Source organism: Carcharhinus amblyrhynchos, chromosome 10 (assembly GCF_965287045.1).
Source record: "Carcharhinus amblyrhynchos chromosome 10, sCarAmb.v2.hapA, whole genome shotgun sequence".
NCBI lineage: Eukaryota > Metazoa > Chordata > Chondrichthyes > Carcharhiniformes > Carcharhinidae > Carcharhinus > Carcharhinus amblyrhynchos.
The window spans coordinates 26,707,015-26,726,771 of NC_137333.1; the positions used below are offsets into that span (position 1 = coordinate 26,707,015).

The 19,757-nt window shown below is 41.3% G+C and overlaps 1 protein-coding gene across 1 annotated transcript in view; it reads left to right on the plus strand.

The window, feature by feature from the left end:
* The window catches only part of gpc6a (glypican 6a), a 980,820-nt gene extending 961,714 nt beyond the window's left edge, over nucleotides 1–19,106 (plus strand). The window contains exons 8-9 of the mRNA XM_080198144.1: nucleotides 8,640–8,815; nucleotides 14,604–19,106. Coding sequence (XP_080054270.1) covers nucleotides 8,640–8,815; nucleotides 14,604–14,806 — 379 coding nt within the window. The 3' untranslated portion in view covers nucleotides 14,807–19,106. The remainder of the gene's footprint in view (nucleotides 1–8,639; nucleotides 8,816–14,603) is intronic.
* The last annotated feature ends 651 nt before the right edge of the window (nucleotides 19,107–19,757 follow it).

Sequence of the window (19,757 nt, forward strand, 5' to 3'; positions counted from 1 at the left end):
CTCTGATGCCATCTGGTCAGGGTGTAAAAATGCAGAGAGTATTTGCCAGAATTATGCAGAGTAGAAAGATCTGTCAGTATGTAACACTGTCACCTTGGAACTCAATGTGCTAGCTAGCATCCGCTCTTAACCTCATGTAGTTGAACGTGCATTCAGCTGCAGGAGGGAGCTACCTTACAGCTACCTTAAGAGATTACCAACTTTTCTGGGGTTAGTTGGTAATTGATTTCAACTGATTCTTGCTGCATTTGTACAACTGCTTGGTAGAGAGTTGCTGAAGTCTGCAAGGAGTAGTTTGGCATGTGTTGAAGGACTTTGTCCTGACTTTAAGGATTCTGCACAAATCACTTGCTCCAGGCATAGGAGCAGGTGTTTGATTCCTTCTTGACAGAGAGAATGAGTAGAGGTGACACAGAATACAAGAAGAGGCAACCAACTCATATGCTTTGTGTCCAGATTATTGTTGATCTACTCAGCTGATTGTGGTACAAGTGAACATAGCCAATTCCTCATTTGGCAAGAGTGTCACACCCTGTCTTCCCTCTGTTGCTGGCCATCACAGCATCCTCTTGGTCACATTGCTAACTTCAATATTCACCCTTGTGCATTTCTTTGTGCCTGTAAACCATGGAGCTATGTCTATCCTCGTGCTCCTGCACTGTCTTACCCCAGCGGAGTTGCTTTTTTTTTATGACAGGTGAACATGAAGGAGGACTATGGGTAGAAGGGCTATCTGCAGGAGGTAATATCTGCCTACGTTGTTCAAGGAATGATCCCCTATCTAAACTTCACTGAGGATCCTCAGGCATCCTCATTTCACTAAGGAAGTTATCAAAACCTGACACCTTCTGCAGTTACATATATAACTTCAGAGAAGGGTATAGACAGCATTGCATAGCCTGTGAAGATGACTGTGTCCTTGAACATAAGAACATAAGAAACAGGAGCAGGAGTAGGCCATCTAGCCCTTCGAGCCTGCCCCGCCATTCAGTAAGATCATGGCTGATCTGAAGTGGATCAGTTCCACTTTGCCGCTCTCTCTCCATAACCCTTAATCCCCTTGTCTATCAAAAACCTACCTACACGTGACTTAAATATATTTAGCAAGGTAGCCTCCACCACTTCAACAGGCAGAGAATTCCAGAGATTCACCACCCTTTGAGTGAAGAAGTTTCTCCTCAACTCCGATCTAAACTGCACCCCCCTTATCTTGAGGCTGTGTCCTCTAGTCCTGCTATCCTTTCTAAGCAGAAAGAATCTCTCTACCTCTGCCCTATCCATCCCATTCATTATCTTATACATCTCTATAAGATCCCCCCTCATTCTTCTAAACTCCAACGAGTACAGACCCAGTCTATTTAGTCTCTCTTCATAGTCCAACCCCCTCATCTCCAGTATCAGCCTAGTGAACCTCCTCTGCACTCCCTCCAAGGCCAAAATATCCTTGCGCAAGTGCGGCAATCAAAACTGCACACAGTACTCCAGCTGCGGCCTCACCAGTGCCCTGTACAGTTGCAGCAAGACCTCCCTACTTTTATATTCAATCCCCCTCGCTATAAAGGCCAGCATCCCATTTGCCTTCTTGATCACCTGCTGCACCTGCAGACTGGGTTTTTGCGACTCATGCACAAGGACCCCCAGGTCCCTCTGCACCGTAGCATGCTGCAGCTTTTCGCCCTTTAAATAGTAATCCCTCCTACTATTATTTCTGCCAAAGTGGATAACCTCACACTTGCTAACATTGTACTCCATCTGCCAGGTCATCGCCCACTCGCTCAGCTTATCCAGATTCCTCTGCAGACTTTCCACACCCTCCGTGCAATTTGCTTTTCCACTCATCTTCGTGTTATCAGCAAATTTCGTCACCCTACACTCAGCCCCCTCCTCCAGATCATCTATATAAATGGTAAATAGCTGAGGCCCCAGCACCGATCCCTGCGGCACTCCACTAGTCACCAACCGCCAATCAGAATAGCACCCATTGATACCAACTCTCTGCCTCCTATTAGACAACCAATTCTCTATCCATGCTAACACCTTACCCCCAACTCCATACACCCTAACCTTTTGAAGCAACCTTTCGTGAGGCACCTTATCAAACGCCTTTTGAAAATCTAGAAACACCACATCCGCCGGTTCCCCTCTGTCTACCGCACTAGTCACATCCTCATAGAAATCCAATAAATTTGTCAAACACGACTTCCCCTTAACGAATCCATGCTGCGTCTGCTCTATCAAACCATTCCTTTCCAGGTGCCTCGCTATTTCTTCTTTGATGACGGATTCAAGCATTCTTCCAACAACAGACGTTAAACTAACCGGCCTATAATTCCCTGCCTTTTGTCTGCTACCTTTTTTTAAACAGTGGCATAACATTAGCCGTTTTCCAATCTTCTGGCACTTCCCCGGAATCCAGCGAATTTTGGTAAATAATCACTAAGGCATCCACTATCACCTCTGCCATTTCCTTCAGAACCCTGGGATGCATTCCATCTGGTCCTGGGGACTTGTCCACCATCAGTCCCGTTAGTGTATCAAGCACTACCTCTCTAGTGACAGTAATCGCATTCAGGCCCTCAACTCCTACCATCCTTCTATCTTTAATATCCGGCAAACTATTCGCGTCCTCCTCCGTGAAGACAGAGGCAAAAAACTTATTTAAGGCCTCAGCCATTTCCTCATCTCCCACCACTAAATCCCCCCTCTCATCCTCTAAGGGTCCAACATTCACTCTAGCTTTTATGCAGCTGGCTCCTTTCAGACTAGAACATGTAACATTTGCAACATTCTCTTGGATGAAGGGGTTTTCATGTGAGGAAAGGCTGGGGATGTATCCAGTGGAGCTTGGAAGAATGAAAGGTAATCTTATTGAAACGTATAAGATCCCAAGGGAATTGAAAGGGTTGATGCTGAAAAGACATTTCCACCTGTGGAAGAAACTAAAAGTATGGGACACTGTGAACATAATAAAAATAGACTGAGATGGGGAGAATCATTTTTCTCAGAGTCATTGGTCTGTGAAATTCTCTTCTCCAGAGAGGCTGGGTCAATGAATATTTTTAAGGCTAAGTTAGATAAATTCATGATTGGCAAGCAAGTCAAAAGGTACGGGGGTAAGACATGAAAAGGAGGTCACAATCTGATCAACCATGACCTTGCCAAATAGCAGAGGTGGCTTGAAGGGACTGAACGGCCTACTCCTGCTCCTAATTTGTATGTTCAAATGTCCCAGTTTGTCCTCCATTGATACATAAAGGAGGTAGGTCACTGAGGTCCTGCATTCCAAGTGAGCTGACTGTCTTTATTATAGAATAAAAAAAGAAAATGCTGGAAATGCTCACCAGGTCAGGAAATGTCTGTGGAGCAAGAAACAGAGTCAGTGTTTCATGTAGTGACCTTTCATCCTGCCATGGAGAAGTAGGCCAAATGAATGTGTGACTTCACGGGATTGCAGGCTTCCCTCTGGTGTGAGTGCTATTGATTGCCTGTACTCTTGCTTTGCAAAGCATCACATGAGTCCATTGCTCAATGCACAGGTACGGGTACAGCGTTGCATATAATTAAACATCATACTCTACACAAAATCTCATCAAGCGGATCACTGGAGAGATGATTCTGCAACCTGAACTGTTCTGGAAGAGGCCTGCACTACTCGATGCATGCCGTGATTCCTGGTTACCTGTCTTGTCACTCAACCTGATCATCATGAAGGCACAGTTCTTGCCCTTTGCTACCTGGCAACTAGCTGAGGAGTAGGAAAAGGAGGAAGAAAGGGTGAAGCAACCGACTCATATGCTTTCTGTCCAGGCTATTGTTGATCTACTCATCTGATTGTGGTACAAGTGAACATGGACAATTCCTCATTCAGCAAGAGTGTCACATCCTCTGTTGCTGACCACCACAGCATCCTCTTGGTCACATTGCTAACTTCAACTATTCACCCTTGTGCATTTCTTTGTGCCTGTAAACCGTGGAGCTATGTCTATCCTTGTGCTCCTGCACTGTCTTACCCCAGCATAGTTACTGATTTTTTTAATGTTGGGTGACCATGAGCAGCTTTGGTCTGCAGCATCTCAACTTGGGCAGTAGCAGGCTGGGCTAGATAACCGCAGACAACAGCAAGGCTTTGGTCGGAGGGTGAAAGCTGCCTTCTTGAGTAAGGTACATACACATCTTAGTACATACACTTCTCAGTACATACACTTGCAACTCGGCCAACATTGTCTACCTGATACACTGCAGGAAAAAATGTCCCGAGTCACGGTACATTGGGGAAACCATGCAGACGCTCCGACAGCAAATGAATGAACGCCGCTCGACAATCACCAGGCAAGACTGTTCTCTTCCTGTTGGGGTACTCTTCAGCGGTCATGGCATTCAGCCGCTGTTCTTTGGGTAAGCGGTCTCCAAGTCTGCCTTCGCGACACACGACAATGCAGAGTTGCTGAGCAGAGACTGACAGCCAAGTTCCGGACACATGAGGATGGCCTCAACCGGGATTTTGGGTTCATGTTACACTATCTGTAATCCCCACAACTTGCCTGGGCTTGCAAAATCTCACTAACTGTCCTGTCTGGAGACAATGCTCATCTCTTTAACCTGTGGTTAACCCTCTCTCCACTCACATTGTCTGTACCTTTAAGACTTGATTACCTGTAAAGATTTGCATTCCAGCCATTATTTTGTAAATTGAGTTTGTGTCTTTATATGCCTTGCTTGTGGCTAGAACTCCCACTCACCTGATGAAGGGGCTGCCCTCTGAAAGTTTGTGGTTTATGCTACAAAATTAATCTGTTGGATTTGAACCTGGTGTTGTGAGACTTTGTACTGTTCTTGAGTAAGGACAGCTGGTTCATTGTCTACACTGCTCAGTCATGCTTGGTATTGCAGCAATCCTAGTAATATGCTGGAGGGCCGATTGCTGGACTGCTGTGAAATACTACAAATCCCTTTGAAGAACGTCATCTGTAGTTATCATGGCAGCAGTCTGATTTTGCATGCAACAGTTCTATATGGCAACAAGCTAAGCTTAAATAGGAGAAGTCTGAATTTTCTTGGCTCCAGTCTGAGGTTTCACTGCAGCTCCAGATATGAGGTGGTTTCTGCTTATACTGCAGTTGAAGCTGAGACATCGGCCACTAGGTTACCATTCTTGGGTAACTGAAAGAAGAAAGGTATGAACAAAGATTGTGATGTGGGGAGGTAAAAACAAGAGATGCACATTTACATCTTCTTACATTACCTGTGAATCAGAAGAGATTGTGGAATGAGGGGTAGTGGGAAGGAGGACTAGATGGGAGCGGAATGTAATTCTTAATCCTTTCAGCCAACTGATAGCCACAGTTAAGACCCCTTAATGGTGCCAAACACCATCTCCTCCATTGCAGTAATATGATAATACACATGAAATCGATGTAAATATACATATTCTTTTCCCATTTAAGGGGATTGTTTAAAATTTGGCTTTTTTCTGCAGGCAGCTAGTGTGGATTTGGGGAAGACATTTAACTCAGATGCTGGGAGAGCAGGATAATTACTCAGTTTAGCAATATAGTGTTTTTTTCCATAGAACTAATGGACTTTTGTTTACTTAAGTTTCCCTGGGATTTCTGAATAGAGTGATTGAAAGGGTCATGTGATGATGTGGTTTCTGTGCAGTCCTAGATCTGCAACAGAGAGCAGTTTATTTTGCAATGGAAACTGCTTGAATTTAGGAGGATTTTGCAGGTTTCTGGAAATCTGCCTCTTTCATAAAGCTTCAGGACTGTCTATACTCATTTTAGTAAATATATTTATGATTGATAGCTATATTTAAATTGGCATTCATGTCTGTAAGAGGAATGTTGCTTAGTTGGAACTGAAACAGCAATAAGTTAGAAATTAAAGCTGTTTTCATTTTTCTTTTTATTTTGAAATATTGTTCAGTTGTTAATAGTAAGTTGCTTTACTCGTTAGAGTTATATTTAACTGTATTATTGAACAAAATTTGTTTTGCTATAAAAGATCCCAACCTTGTCAGTGGAATCATTCCTGGAGGGTTCTGGTCCAAGACTCTAATGAAAAGGACATGCAGAAGTGCCAACCAATGCAAGTTAAGGGCTAATGTAAATTAAAAACAGAAAATGCTGGAAAAACTCAGTAACAGCTGTGGAGAGAGAAACACTGTTAATGTTTTTGAGTCACTCGACTCTTTTTCAGAATTGAAGAGAGGGAGAAATATGTTGGGTTTTATACTATTGAAGAGAGAGGGTGGAGTAAAATAGAAGGTTAGGAATAGGTGGAAGCTTAGGATAGATTTGACAAAGATGCCAAGGAGACAAGACAAAGGATATATAATGATAATTGTAAAAACAAAGGCAATGGCATAAAGGTCAGTCAGCAGAATGTGTTAAATGTACAACTTGTCCACCCCCTCTCTTTAGCAGTATAAAATCCATCAGATTTCTACTTCTCTTCAGCTCTGAAAAATCACATAGATTCAAAATGTTAATTCTGTTTCTGTCTCCACGGTGCTGTCAAATCTAATGAGTGTTCTCAGCATTTTCTGTTTTTATTTCAGATTTTCAGCATCTACAGTATTTCTTTATTATTTTAGCAAGTTAAGGGTTGCTATATTAACTTATTCATGACTGTGTCACGCACTAGAGAAGAAATACTGTATGAGTGTGGTATTTTGTCTTTGGGTGATGTAGCATTCATGATTGACTAGCTGGCAGTGTGTGCAAGCTGTGAAATATGATTGTGAGGCGTGTAGCAATGTTAAGTGTAAGGGTGAGGTGAAGCTATTGATGTAAGGTATGAGTTGTGATTGATAGAGATTGTTGGTAGGAGTATGCTGCATTGAGGAGTCTGTGAGACCAGTCTTGTAGTTGGTGGGATTTGGCCACTTGATTGTACGTTCACTGACCTTGACTCTTGTGTGAAGTCATTGAACCTGTCATTGCACTGTGTCTAGGTCCTTGGAACTGGACTCTTGATATTGATTATCATGCTACCATGCTACTAGTTCCCATCGCCATTACAAAATTTGTCTGAAGGACTCCAAGCCCCTGTCGGTACATGGTATCCCGCCTGGTCTTCCTGGCCCTGCGCCAAAACCTTCAGTACAGCGTTGGAAAGCCTTAGAGCCTGCTGTCTGTCATGTTGTGCCATTTCTGCGTCCTCTCTTCATCAAAAATATTTTTAAAAATCATGGTGACTTTCTGGCTTTGTCACAGCAGATTTTCCCGATTCAGATGCGATAATCCATTTAAATCCCTATTGACTTCAATAGGACCAGAAGCTGCCGCCAGTGGACAGGGCTGGAAAATCCCACCAGATGACTTTCTGCTCATGCTGCAACAGAAATGTATCTTCCCTTTAAGAGGTGCACGCTGACCTTGAGCAGCTCCTAGCTTGTACCCATTCCAGCTTCGCACGACTTTGTACTCCCTGCTCAGACATGCAGCCACTCAACAAGAAACTTTGTGTTAGCTGCACACTACAATCATATAAGTGAGTAGGGAGCCCAAAACTTGTGTACTGCCTGCATCATATGCAACAATCTAGGTCATGGATTTCTGTGGCACAGAAGGAGGCCGTTCGGCCTATTGAGCCTGACTAAATCTCCGAGAACAATTCCATGCAGGCTCTAGCTCCGTAACCCCATGTATTTATCCCACTAATCCCAGTAATCTACACATTTTGTGAAACTAAGGGACAATTTAGCATGATCAATCCAGCTAATCTGCATATCTTTGGTGTGTGAGAGGACATTGAAGCACCTGGAGGAATCCCGTGCAGATAAGTTTTGAACGTGTAAACTCCATGCAGTCACCCAAGGTTGGAATCGAACCTGGGTCCTTGGCGCTGTAAGACAGCAATGCAAACCTCTGTGCCACCATGCCACCATCAATCATTCATTGTGATGCCCATTCCTACATCAGTGTTATCCAATTTTGCCACTAAAAGTCCAGTGATGTATTGGAATCAAGAAGTGGAAGTCACTTTATGTTGGTGTAGCTTGTCCTATTCTTAGTTTACATTTACACAAGATGCCTTATTGTGTGCTGACAAATGGAGAATGTGGATTAAGATAGCTTTTATGGTTTGAACACTGTACCACGATTCCAGTTTTACTCCTTATTTAAATGATTGCTTAATTACATTTGTTTATGGCAATGAATTGAGAGGCTGACTTTCTACAAATATTATCATTGTTAAGTACTTTCTTTATTTAATGTAATGGGCCCCAGCCGAAATAATTCTGGTAAATGCATGCAATATCATCCAGTCACCAAATCCTATTAGTTTAAACCAGTGATGCGCAAGATAACTCCTGTGTTATTCTACATTACCATGTTCCACCTAAATTATCAGGCAACTGTGTCAAAAATGTACTTAGTGACAAATAATTCTTCTATGTTTTAATATTTTTTTCAAGCAGGTTATCATTTTTTGAACAGAAGTAATAATTGTACTACAGTGTACCAAATTGATTCATTCCTCCCAACAATTTATATACTGTTGATTTTTTGCTGCAATGACACAAAACTAGAATTTCAATTACACTTTAGTATAAAATAAAGAAAAAGGCATTTATGCTCAATTTTGGTGTTGTGCAAACCTGAGTTATATGTTATAACCATTTGAATCTGCAGGTACCTGCCCGAAATTATGAACGATGGTCTGACTAATCAGATCAACAACCCTGAAGTAGATGTGGATATCACGAGACCAGATATGATGATCCGTCAGCAGATCATGGCACTTAGAGTGATGACCAACAAACTGAAGAATGCATATAATGGAAATGATGTAAACTTCCAAGATTCAAGTAAGTTTTCTAATAGCCTTCATTCACAGATAGAAGTGTGATGAAGGGTGTATGGAGATATTGGACAGGACTTGTAGTTTCGATTGACAAGTGAATGCTCATTTCTTTGGACCTAAAAACTATGCCATGCACTTGTCAAATCAGCAAAACTGGATCCATCGTGCACAGTTCTTACCCAAGTTTTGTGTTTCAGTGCAGCTATGTGCACTGGTTAATAAGTATAGTGAGATCAGGAATTAATTTTGCAATATGCTGCTATGCTTCGTTATCAACTGGTAAACAGTTATTGTCATGGAGGAGCTGTATAAAAATGGGAAAGAGTGGGAGAGAAAGGGAACAGTGTGGAAAATCTGGACCACACTGGGGAAAGGGGGAATAGTGCCAGAACAATTGGGAGTAGGGAATAAAGTGCCGCTAGGAAGTGAGAAGTAAAGAAACAAATTGCTGACCTGGATGAGGCGCAAGATACCAACACAAATTGAGAGTGGGGGGAGCAGAAGAACAGAATGGGAGTAAAATAATGCTTGCTTATTTCTTTCTGACACTTATAACCTCGCTCTGAGGTATTTCTCTCCAGCTTTACAGGTGCTTTTGATTATAGGTGGTTGAGATATGGCCCCCAGAAGGATAGGGGTTTTAGTTCAGTTGGGCAGCATGGTTGGTGCAGGCTTGGAGGGCCGAAGGACCTGTTCCTATGCTGTAATTTTCTTTGTTCTTTGTTGCTCTATTCTACTGGTCTGACTCAGTCGTGCACTGTTCTTTAACATGGGGACATATTTCCTGCATTTTGACTGCGGTTCTGACTGCATGAAGTATTTATCTATATATTAGACAAAGTGCCTCCCAAATTCAGGAAAATATGATAAAGTTTATTTATTAGTCACAAGTTAGGCTTACATTAACACTGCAATAAAGTTAGTGTGAAATTCCTGTAGTCATCACACGCCTGCAATTGTTCAGGTCAGTGTACCTAACCAGCACATCTATCAAACTATGGGAGCAAACCAAAGCACCCGGAGGAAACCCAGACTTGGGAAGAACGTGCAAACTCCACACAGACAGGGACCCAAGCCAGGAACTGAACAGGGGTCCTTGATGCTGTGAGGCAGCAGTGCTAACCATTGTGTCACCACAGTGCCCATGATGTCAAACATAGTATTAAAAATCAAAATCTGGGGTGAGAATATTCTTTAGTTTTCCCAGAAAGGAAATCTTGACAATGATATACTGTATACCCAATTCTAATATAAGCACAACACTGGCAGTGAAAGATTACACATTGGCACATTCCACAGAGAGTTACCCAAGGCCGGAATCGAATCCAGATCCTTGGCGCTGTATTGTGCAATGAGAAAGGGCTAATAAATAACTTAATTGTAAAAGAATCTTTAGAGAAAAGTGACCATAATTTGATAGAATTGTACATGAACCTTGAAAGTGACGTCGTTCAATTCAAAACTAAGGTCTTGATCTAAACAAGAGAACTACAAAGTTATGAAAGGCAACTTGGCTGTGTTGGATTGGGGAACTTCATTAAAACTATCATGATGAGCTGACAATGACTTCCACTTTCAGAATTGATACATGTTTTACGGCAAATATACATTCCTTGAGGCAGAAAAAGCTAACAAGAGAAGTGCCTAACTGTGCCTAATAAGAAAAGTTAAAGATTTTATTAGACCAAAGGAAAACAAAGAACAACACAGCACGGGAAACAGGCCCTTCGGCCCATCGAGCCCGCGCTGCCATTTTAACAATTTGCTTTTCCTCCTCCACCCTTGGCCCATGTCTATGCTTATGGTACCCCCATTGGAAACCAGAGTAAGGGGAGAATAATTTAGGGACAATTTGTTACACCAATCAGCCTAAGAGCACATCTTTGGGGTGTGGGAGGAAACCGGAGCACCCGGAGGAAACCCACGCAACCACAGGGAGAATGCACAAACTCCCACAGATACTGGCCCAAATCCATGTATCTGCACAGCAAACAGTGATAGTCACTGAGCTGTCGTGGTGCCCATCTGCTGGTCCAGTTTTAACAATGTACACAAACGGCGCGAAGTACTAGGCTACTCTCGAAACATCCAAGCGCAGCCCACGCACGACCCACCGTGTGAATGCCCCTCGTTAGACAACAGGGTGGACAAACGCACCTGCGGAGTAAAAGAGAAAAACATCAACACATGTAACAGTTGCTTTCCAGGAACGTCCCGAGGCTCTGATCCTTATTTAAAACAGTCTCCTATAACCCTCCATCCCTATTTTGCACATGTGTCTATCTAAGTAAACCTTAAACAAGTCCAGCGTGCCTGCCTCCACCACCTTACTTGGCAGTGCATTCCATACCCCCACAACCCTCTGTGTGAAAAACCTCCCTTTAGCATCCAAATTATACCTCACTCCCCTCACCTTAAGCCCGTGGCCCCTAGTGATATTTGTCTCCAATCTAGGAAAAAACCTGCCATTGTTTACTCTATCTTTACCCTTCATTCTCTTATACACCTCTATTAGATCTCCCCTCAATCTCCATCTTTCTAAGGAAAACAGCCCCAATCTTTCCTCATAACCCAGTCTTTCCATACCAGGCAGCATCCTGGTAAACCTCCTCTGCACTCTCTCCAGGGTCTCCACGTCCTTCCGGTAATAAGGTGACCCGAACTGGACGCAGTACTCCAAATGCAGTCTAACCAAAGTTCTATACAACTGCAGCATTAGACGCCAGCTCTTGTACTTGATACCCCTTCCTATAAAGGCTAGCATACCGTAAGCTTTCTTTGCAACCTGCTCCACCTGTGTTGCCACCTTCAAAGACTTGTGCACTTGCACTCACAGGTCCCTCTGCATTTCTATACTCTCAACAGGTCTACCCTTTATCATATAACTCCCCTCTGCATTATTCCTTCCAAAATGCATCACCTCGCATTTATCCGGATTAAATTCCATCTGCCATTTATCTGCCCAATATACCAGCCTATCTATATGCTGCTGTGTTGCCTGACACTCCTCCTCACTGTCCGCCAATCCTGCCATCTTTGTATCATCTGCAAACTTGCTGATCACATCACGTACGCCTTCTTCCAAGTCATTTATATATATTACGAATAGAAGAGGTCCCAGTACTGAGCCCTGCGGCACGCCACTGGTGACAGACCTCCAGCTAGAAAAGGACCCTTCCACTACTACTCTATCTCCTGTTACCTAGCCAGTTCTCAATCCATCTAGATACCTGTCCTTGTATCCCATGAGCCTTAATCTTTTCAACCAACCTACTATGAGGGACTTTGTCAAACGCCTTACTGAAATCCATATAGACAACATCAATGGTTCGTCCTTCATCAACCGTTTTTGTCACCTCCTCAAAAAATTCTACCAGATTCGTAAGGCAAGACCTCCCCTTAACAAAGCCATGCTGCGTATCCCGAATCAGATCGCAACGCTCCAAATGCGTATACATCCTATCCCTAAGAATTTTTTCCAACAACTTTCCTACCACTGACGTCAAAATCACCGGCCTATAATTACCAGGGTTATCCCTTCTACCCTTTTTAAACAGTGGTACCACATTCGCTGTCCTCCAATCCTCTGGGACCTCACCTGTGTCCAAAGAAGAGACAAAGATTTGCGTCAGAGGCCCAGCAATTTCATCTCTCACCTCCCTAAGCAGCCTGGGATAAATGCCATCAGGCCCCGGAGATTTATCAGTTTTTATGTTGCCTGAAAACCCTAACACTTCCTCCCTCGTAATGGGTATTTCTTTCAACTGGTCTACAGCCCCCTCCAAGACAGTACAAGACACCAAGTCCCTCTCCTTCGTGAATACCGATGCAAAGTATTCATTCAGGATCCCCCCCATTCCCTCAGACTCTAAGCACAGTTCCCCTCCTCTGTCCCTAAGAGGACCGATTTTCCCTCTCACCACCCTTTTGTTCCTAATTTTGTTCCTAAAGGCTCATAAAGTTACCAGAAAAGTGCAAAGCTTGAGGATTGCGAGATTTTTAGTATTCAGTAAAGTAAGACCAAGAAACTGCTAAAAAAAGAGAAAATAGAATGAGGGTAAACTAGCAAGAAACAGAAAGGCCTAGGCCCAGAACCCAAAGGTTTTTGGAAGTGGGGAGTGAGTTATACATCTGAAGTACCCCAGAAGATATGGGGACCTCCTGGAAATCCCCATGTATTGTCTACATGGGAATTGCCTGGGAAATTTATACTTCCAGGGGTCAATTGCCTGCATCTGGAACCATCCGATATTTAAATTAGAGACTTCAGTTGGCTCTGACTCTTGACAAAATAATTACCCAGGAAATATTGGATTGTTTAAAAACCTTTCGAACTCTTGAGTAATTATAGCACTGAACCCCCTCCCCCCCACTGCCCACTTTGACTCACCAACTGGACCTCCCCCACCTGACACCATTCCTTCAACCACCCACAGCTCCTGACCACCCTCAAGACTACCTTTGAGACCAAACCTCTCCCCCGCCACCCAACTTGCTTGCTTGCAAGTAATGAAATCACAAGTCATTAGCTATATTAAGGTCAAATTGAACACCACTAGTGTTCCAGATTGCTAAAAGAATATTGAATCAATCAGCCTGCTGACAAAGAGAACAGTCTTTTGACAAAAATGTGGATTTCCAAAACAGTTCAATAGTTGTGTAACTTTCTGCTGATCTACTGATCATTTAAACTGAACATTACAGTGCATGTCAGACCATAAGACATAGGAGCAGAATTAGGTCACTCGGCCCATCAAGTCTGCTCCCCCATTCAATCATGGCTGATATTTTTCTCATCCCTATTCTCCTACCTTTTCCCATAACCCCTGATCCTCTGATTAATCAAGAACCCATCTATCTCTGTCTTAAAGACACTCAATGACCTAGCCTCCACAGCCTTCTGCGGCGAAGTTGAAGTGAAACTCCAAGAAACAAGTTGTTATCCTTATAATTCAAAACTTTTATACTTAATCTAGGGATGTGTTTCCATCAGTCGGCTTAGCTCAGTTGGCTGGACAGCTGATTGGTGATGCAGAGTGATGCTAACGGCACAGGTTCAACTCCCATATCTGCTGAGGTTTTTCATGAAGGCCTGCCTTCTCAACCTTGCCCCTTGCCTGAGGTGTGGTGATCCTCAGGTTAAATCACCATCAGTCAGCCTATGGTGATCTGTTTCTATCCACAATATAACCTTTGAAGTATATTTCGTTCCTCATGCTTTGATGGAATTACAGCTGTTTGCATTCCTATTGAATGTTTACTTTTAAAGATCCTCAACTTGTTTTGGTGAGAAATCAGGACGAATGGATGCTGAGCCACAGAAAGGATTTGGAGGAATGTCCAAATGCTTGGTATAAGGATGGGTTGAAGAAAGAACGGAACAAAGTAGACAGACAGAAGGATTTGCAGGGGGAATACAGATGGAGGCATAGCTGTATTGGTGGAGCAAAGGTACAAAGTGATGCACGAGAGAATTGGAATAGGGAGTTCTGGACGGTGGTGCAATGCTATGGGAGGTCACAGAAATAGTGATGGGTGATATCATGACACTTGCTCTATATTTGGGACTTCTTATTGCTTTTTGTTTAAAATGTGCCCGTCATCATCAGTGGTCCAGAGCCCGCTCTCGATCTCAGCCACTGGTGAAGTGGTCACCTGTTGTGGTGCTTTTCCTAGATGTGGGAATTGCTGAACAGTACTATTAGGAGATCAGAAAAAGCCCAGTGGAATTTGAAGTCCATGCTGTTTTGGGAACTCTCTGATCAAATGGTCAATTTTCTTCTTTTTTTCAGTTGATGAGGCAAGTGGCTCTGGGAGTGGTAGTGGCTGCACCGATGAAATGTGTCCTCCAGAGTTTGACTTTGCAACAACCGAGGCTCCACCAGGGTCCAACAAGAGTGAGTCAGAGGGTTCCACAGCAGTCAGACCTTGCCCACATTGGCTGGCTATATTTGTCATTTCTCTACTCCTGGTACTACAAAGACAGTGGAGATAATCAGTGACATACAATAGAGATACTGCCTTTAAATCAAGGACAAACACTCTTTTCCCTTTGGATATGCCATCAAACACACAACTCCATCTTAGAACGGTAACAGTTTTAAAGCAGAGAGGTACTGTAACCTGCTGCCCCTTTATCCAAAGACCACCAGGTACCATTAGATACAGTCAACCAGTGAGAGGTTGCTTTATATTCACTCAGACCTCAGATGAAAAGAAAAACTCTCTGAAGATTGCTCGCCTGCAGTTGGCTTCGTTTCAGAAACAGGACATCATCCTCTCTGCTTATTTTATGCAGCTAAAAAATACAGGATTCAATAAAACTTGGCCTGGACTTGTTATGATTTATACATTAATTCTGATTTTAATATCTAAGTTCTACTTTTACAGTTTCCACGACACAAAAGGAATTGCTGCAAAACATTCTGGATAATAGAAAGTATATCCAATGTTTCTCTTTACAAAGACTTAGAAACTAACAGTGAAGTTCAGGAAGGACAGTGGTTGAATGAATCATGAATATTGTTGGTTTAGTGGCACATTTTCCCTCAACCAATCAGCCACATTGTTGGATTGTCAGTTAGAAAATTTGAAATATGCAGTTTTGTTAACAGATGAATTTATAATTGGCTTTTTTGTAAACAGTGAACAATTTGAAGTGTTATAGAGCCTTCAGAACAAATGACTATACAAACATTATTATTGAACAGCTGGTGAAAAAAACAATATTTGGTAACAAATAAAGGGATTTAATATTGTACTGTTAATAAGACATGTGATACGTGCCATGTTGCCAATCAGAACAGAAGAAAGATGTAGGAAGGTTATGTCCTCTGACCTAGTTTTTTTTTGCTGGTGATTCTAATCCAATGAAAATGGTCCTGTATGTGTATTCAATTATCCCTAATGCTCTTCTCTTTGCCTGTTGTTCCATGTCTTCTTAATAGCTTCTTTAACAAGTTATAGTCGTACAGATGCCAGCCAGTTAAGAAACTCGAAAAAAAGCAAAACTCTAGTTTTATTTTCAACTTTTAGTTCTAGTGGTAGTCATCTATTTTTATATTAAAATTTTTAGGTAATTCCAAATGTTAGCTCAGGGTTTAAATGTCATTGTATTACCTGCATTTTACCATATCTCGATGCTCAGCACGAAAGTGACTCCGGAACATTTATATTGAAAAAGGTCAAATTATACAGTTGTAGAAACACCAGTTGACAATGTGTTCTTGTTGACACCACTCATATCAGAAAAAAGCATCTGACATTTGCATGGGTTTGCCTTTCTGTGACAGGTAAATCTGTAATGAGCAGTTAAGTTCACTTTTTTACATGCTATATATCTGATGTAGTCTGGGCGAAATTCTCAAGTTTTGCAATTGTAGCATGTATTATTGGAGGGAAAATTAAAATCCATGCCTTTCAACCCTTTGAACATATTATGCAGCTTTCAAAATGTGTGCATGCTCCTGATATAAAGCTGAACAACAAAGCTTAAAACCTTGAGAAAACATGCTGAACCAAAGAACATTTCTAATGTGTCAGTATTCTGAGTGTAACCATATTTTACCTACACCAAAAAAACTCATTGCAACCTAATATAATATGGCATATTTAATACAAATGAGCATTATTCTTGCAAGTGAACTATAATTGATTTTTTCCATGCTGGACACACCTGAGAGTCTTTCTCCTAGGGCAATTTTGCACTTCTCCTATGGGCTCCATTATTGTGTTATCAAATCATACAATGGCACAGCACAGAAATGTCTTTGATAAAGAATCTAGTTAGTCTCAGTCCCCTGTTCTTTCAACATAGCTCTGCAAACTTTTCATTTTTAAGGATGTATCCAATTCCCTTTTGAAAGTTACGATTGAATAAACTTACACCCCTCTTGCAAACAATGCATTCTGGATTGTAAAAAGTCGCTGTATAAAGATGATTCTCATCTCCCACTTGATTTTTTCACCAGTCATCTTAAATCTGTTCTCTGGTTAGCAACTCTTCTGCCAGTAGAAACTTTATCTCCTCCTGTCAAAACCTCTCAATTTTACACACCACTTATTTTTTCTCAGGCTTTTGTTTGTACTCAGTTTGGGGCTAATAATCTTTGGACTGCAAATGCTACTTTTTGTTCAACATGTATTGAATGATGCTGTTAGACAAAATCCAGAAATATTGTAAAATACATTTGCAGTCTGAATATGAATAACATAGCAGTTAGTTAGAAACATTACAATCAAGATGGATAAGGCCACAAGAATGTGATTGGTGCAGTAATCAATGACTTGACATGCCACTTTAAGTTACAAACAATCATTCTAATACACCTGTGAAAAATGGATTAGATAAAAGCAGTAGTTCACTTTGGAAAACATTTACCTAATCCAGCGAGCCAGGCGTTTTGAGCCTCAGATTTCTTCTTGTGCATTGGATTCATGAGTATAAAAGAAATTTAAGAAAATTTCACTCTGCTATGGACAGCTATTTAACCAGTATTTTTTCTGTTTGTTCTTGGGATTAAGTGTTACTGGCAAGGCCACGAATTGCCCACGAAAAAGAGGTGGTGTACCACCTCCTTGAACTGCTGCAGTCCACGTGATGTAGGTACCCACAGTGTTTTTAGGAAGGGAGTAGATGGGTTTGGAGCATTTGGATTCACATTTGGAACCTGTATTATTATTTTCCCCCTAATGGTGGGTGAAAAATGGAACTCAAATTTGCATTCTGTAAGCTAAATTGACAAGCTTCAACCTCAACTGGAGTTTGGAAAGATCACTGTCCATTCATATTAATGGAATTAACGCCCCATTCATTAATACACTTGATATGGTTGATGAATTCAAAACTAAGAACAAATTATGAAATAAATATAAAGCAAGTGTTTGGTGAATCATGTTTATTCCTGTGCTGCTGGAATTATGGAATTATCATTGGAAAGGTAGCTAGCCTAGAGTGTATTATGTGGGATGTAAGGTTAGATCGATTTCTTGATTTTTTTGAATGTTGAGAGAATAATTTGCAAAATCTTTCCTAGAGAGATTGAGCCAGTTGACTACAATCTCTGATGGAATGGATTACACATTTACTGTGCAAGAAATAGAATTAATAAGAAACTGAGTGGCTTTTAGGTTGTGTTTTCTTGTATTTTTCTGAAACACCCAGAGACATCTATGCACAATGGATCTATGTAAGTCCATTTTAAAATATTACCACTCCATATCCATGAGCATAAAACATACCATAACATTTTTAAGATACATACTAAATGGATTAAATGGTTCATGACGCAAGAGAAGTCTGTTGCCTCCACTGCTCTAAAGAATCTAACATTAGTTAATAAATAACAATGGAGCAAGTTAATAAGTTCAAGAAGCCAGCAAACTTTTTGGAATTGCATCCCAAAGTTTGAAGAGGTGGCTACTGAAATAGTGGGTGTTTTGATTTTGAAACATTATGTTTTGATTTTCCAGAATTCCAGAATGGATTTTAGAATGGTTGCCACGAATTGGAGGTAGCAAATGTCTGTGAGGAGATATTGAGTAGAATAGATCTGCTAATCAAGAAAGAAGAAAGAGTAAAGGTCCAATGGGTCAGTTACACCAGTCATCAGGAAAATGATAGGTTCTATCATTAGAGATGTGGTAACAGGACAATTGGTCAGTCACCATAGATCTATCAAAGATAAATCATATTTGATAAATCAATTAGAGCTTTTAAATGTTGTATTAAGCAGAGTAGAAAAAGTAGAATCAGGAGATGCAGTGCATTTGGATTTTCAGCACAAAATTAGGGGTCACAGGATTGGATGAATTAGATTGAAATTTATGCAAGAAAACAGAAAGTAGGAATAAAAAATGGTTTATTTTCAGGCTTTAACTAGTGGGTACTGTGGTGATCAATGCCAGTGCCTTAGCTATAATAATGATTTAGATGAGAGGACTGAATGTAATGTATCCAGCTTTGGCTGACAATATTAAGCTAGGTGGGAGAGTAAGCAAAGAAGATGATGCAATGAGATGTAGAGAGGTGAGGTGAGTGGAAATATGATGTAGAGAAGTGTGAAGTTGTACACTTTTTGGTGAACAAATTGAAAAGCAGAATATCTTTTAAATAGCAAGAGACTGAAATGCTGTATTTGAAGCTGTCTTGAGGAGCCAGATGGCCTAGTCCTGCTCCTAGTTCTTATGTTCTGGAGGAATCTGGGTATCCTTCTACATAATTACAGAAAATTAATATGCAGGTATTGCAAGCAATTAGGAAAATAAATGGAATATTAATCTTTATTGCAAAAGGATCAGAGTATAGGAAAAAGAAAAAGTCTTGCTGCAATTATATAGGGGCTTGGTGAGATCATACCTGAAGTTTTGTGCACAGTTTTGATCTCCTTACCTAAGGAAAGTTTCACTTGCCTGAGAGGGAGTGCAGAGGAGGTTCATTCGACTAGCTCCTAAAATAGAGATTAGTCTGTGAGGAGATATTGAGCAGAATAGGTCTGTGTTTAGAAGAATATTGGGAGGATGTTGCAGAATAAGAGGTTGACCCTTTTGGACTGTAAGTAAGAGAGATTTTTGGATTTTAAGGGAATCAAGGAATATGGGGATAGTGCAGAAAGGTGGAATTAAGATTAAAGATCAACCTTCCTCTGCTCCCATTCCTTGTGTTCCGATCTTCTCCTGACCACACATGATAACTGCTACGGCACTGTCATGTCATTATTATCTCATTAACATGTACTTTCCTATTTATCTTAAGGACAAGGAATTGTGTATATGAATTTATGTGTGTGAACACAAAAGAGAAAGATTTTATCCACTATTTGTAGAAAAATCAGCAGCACAGATATAAGGAGCATGTTTTTGATTTTGCAGCAAAAAGCAGTCAGATGAAATCCTTTCCCAGTGTGCCCCTTCAGTGCTGAACTTAAAGCTCATTAATGTACCAATAT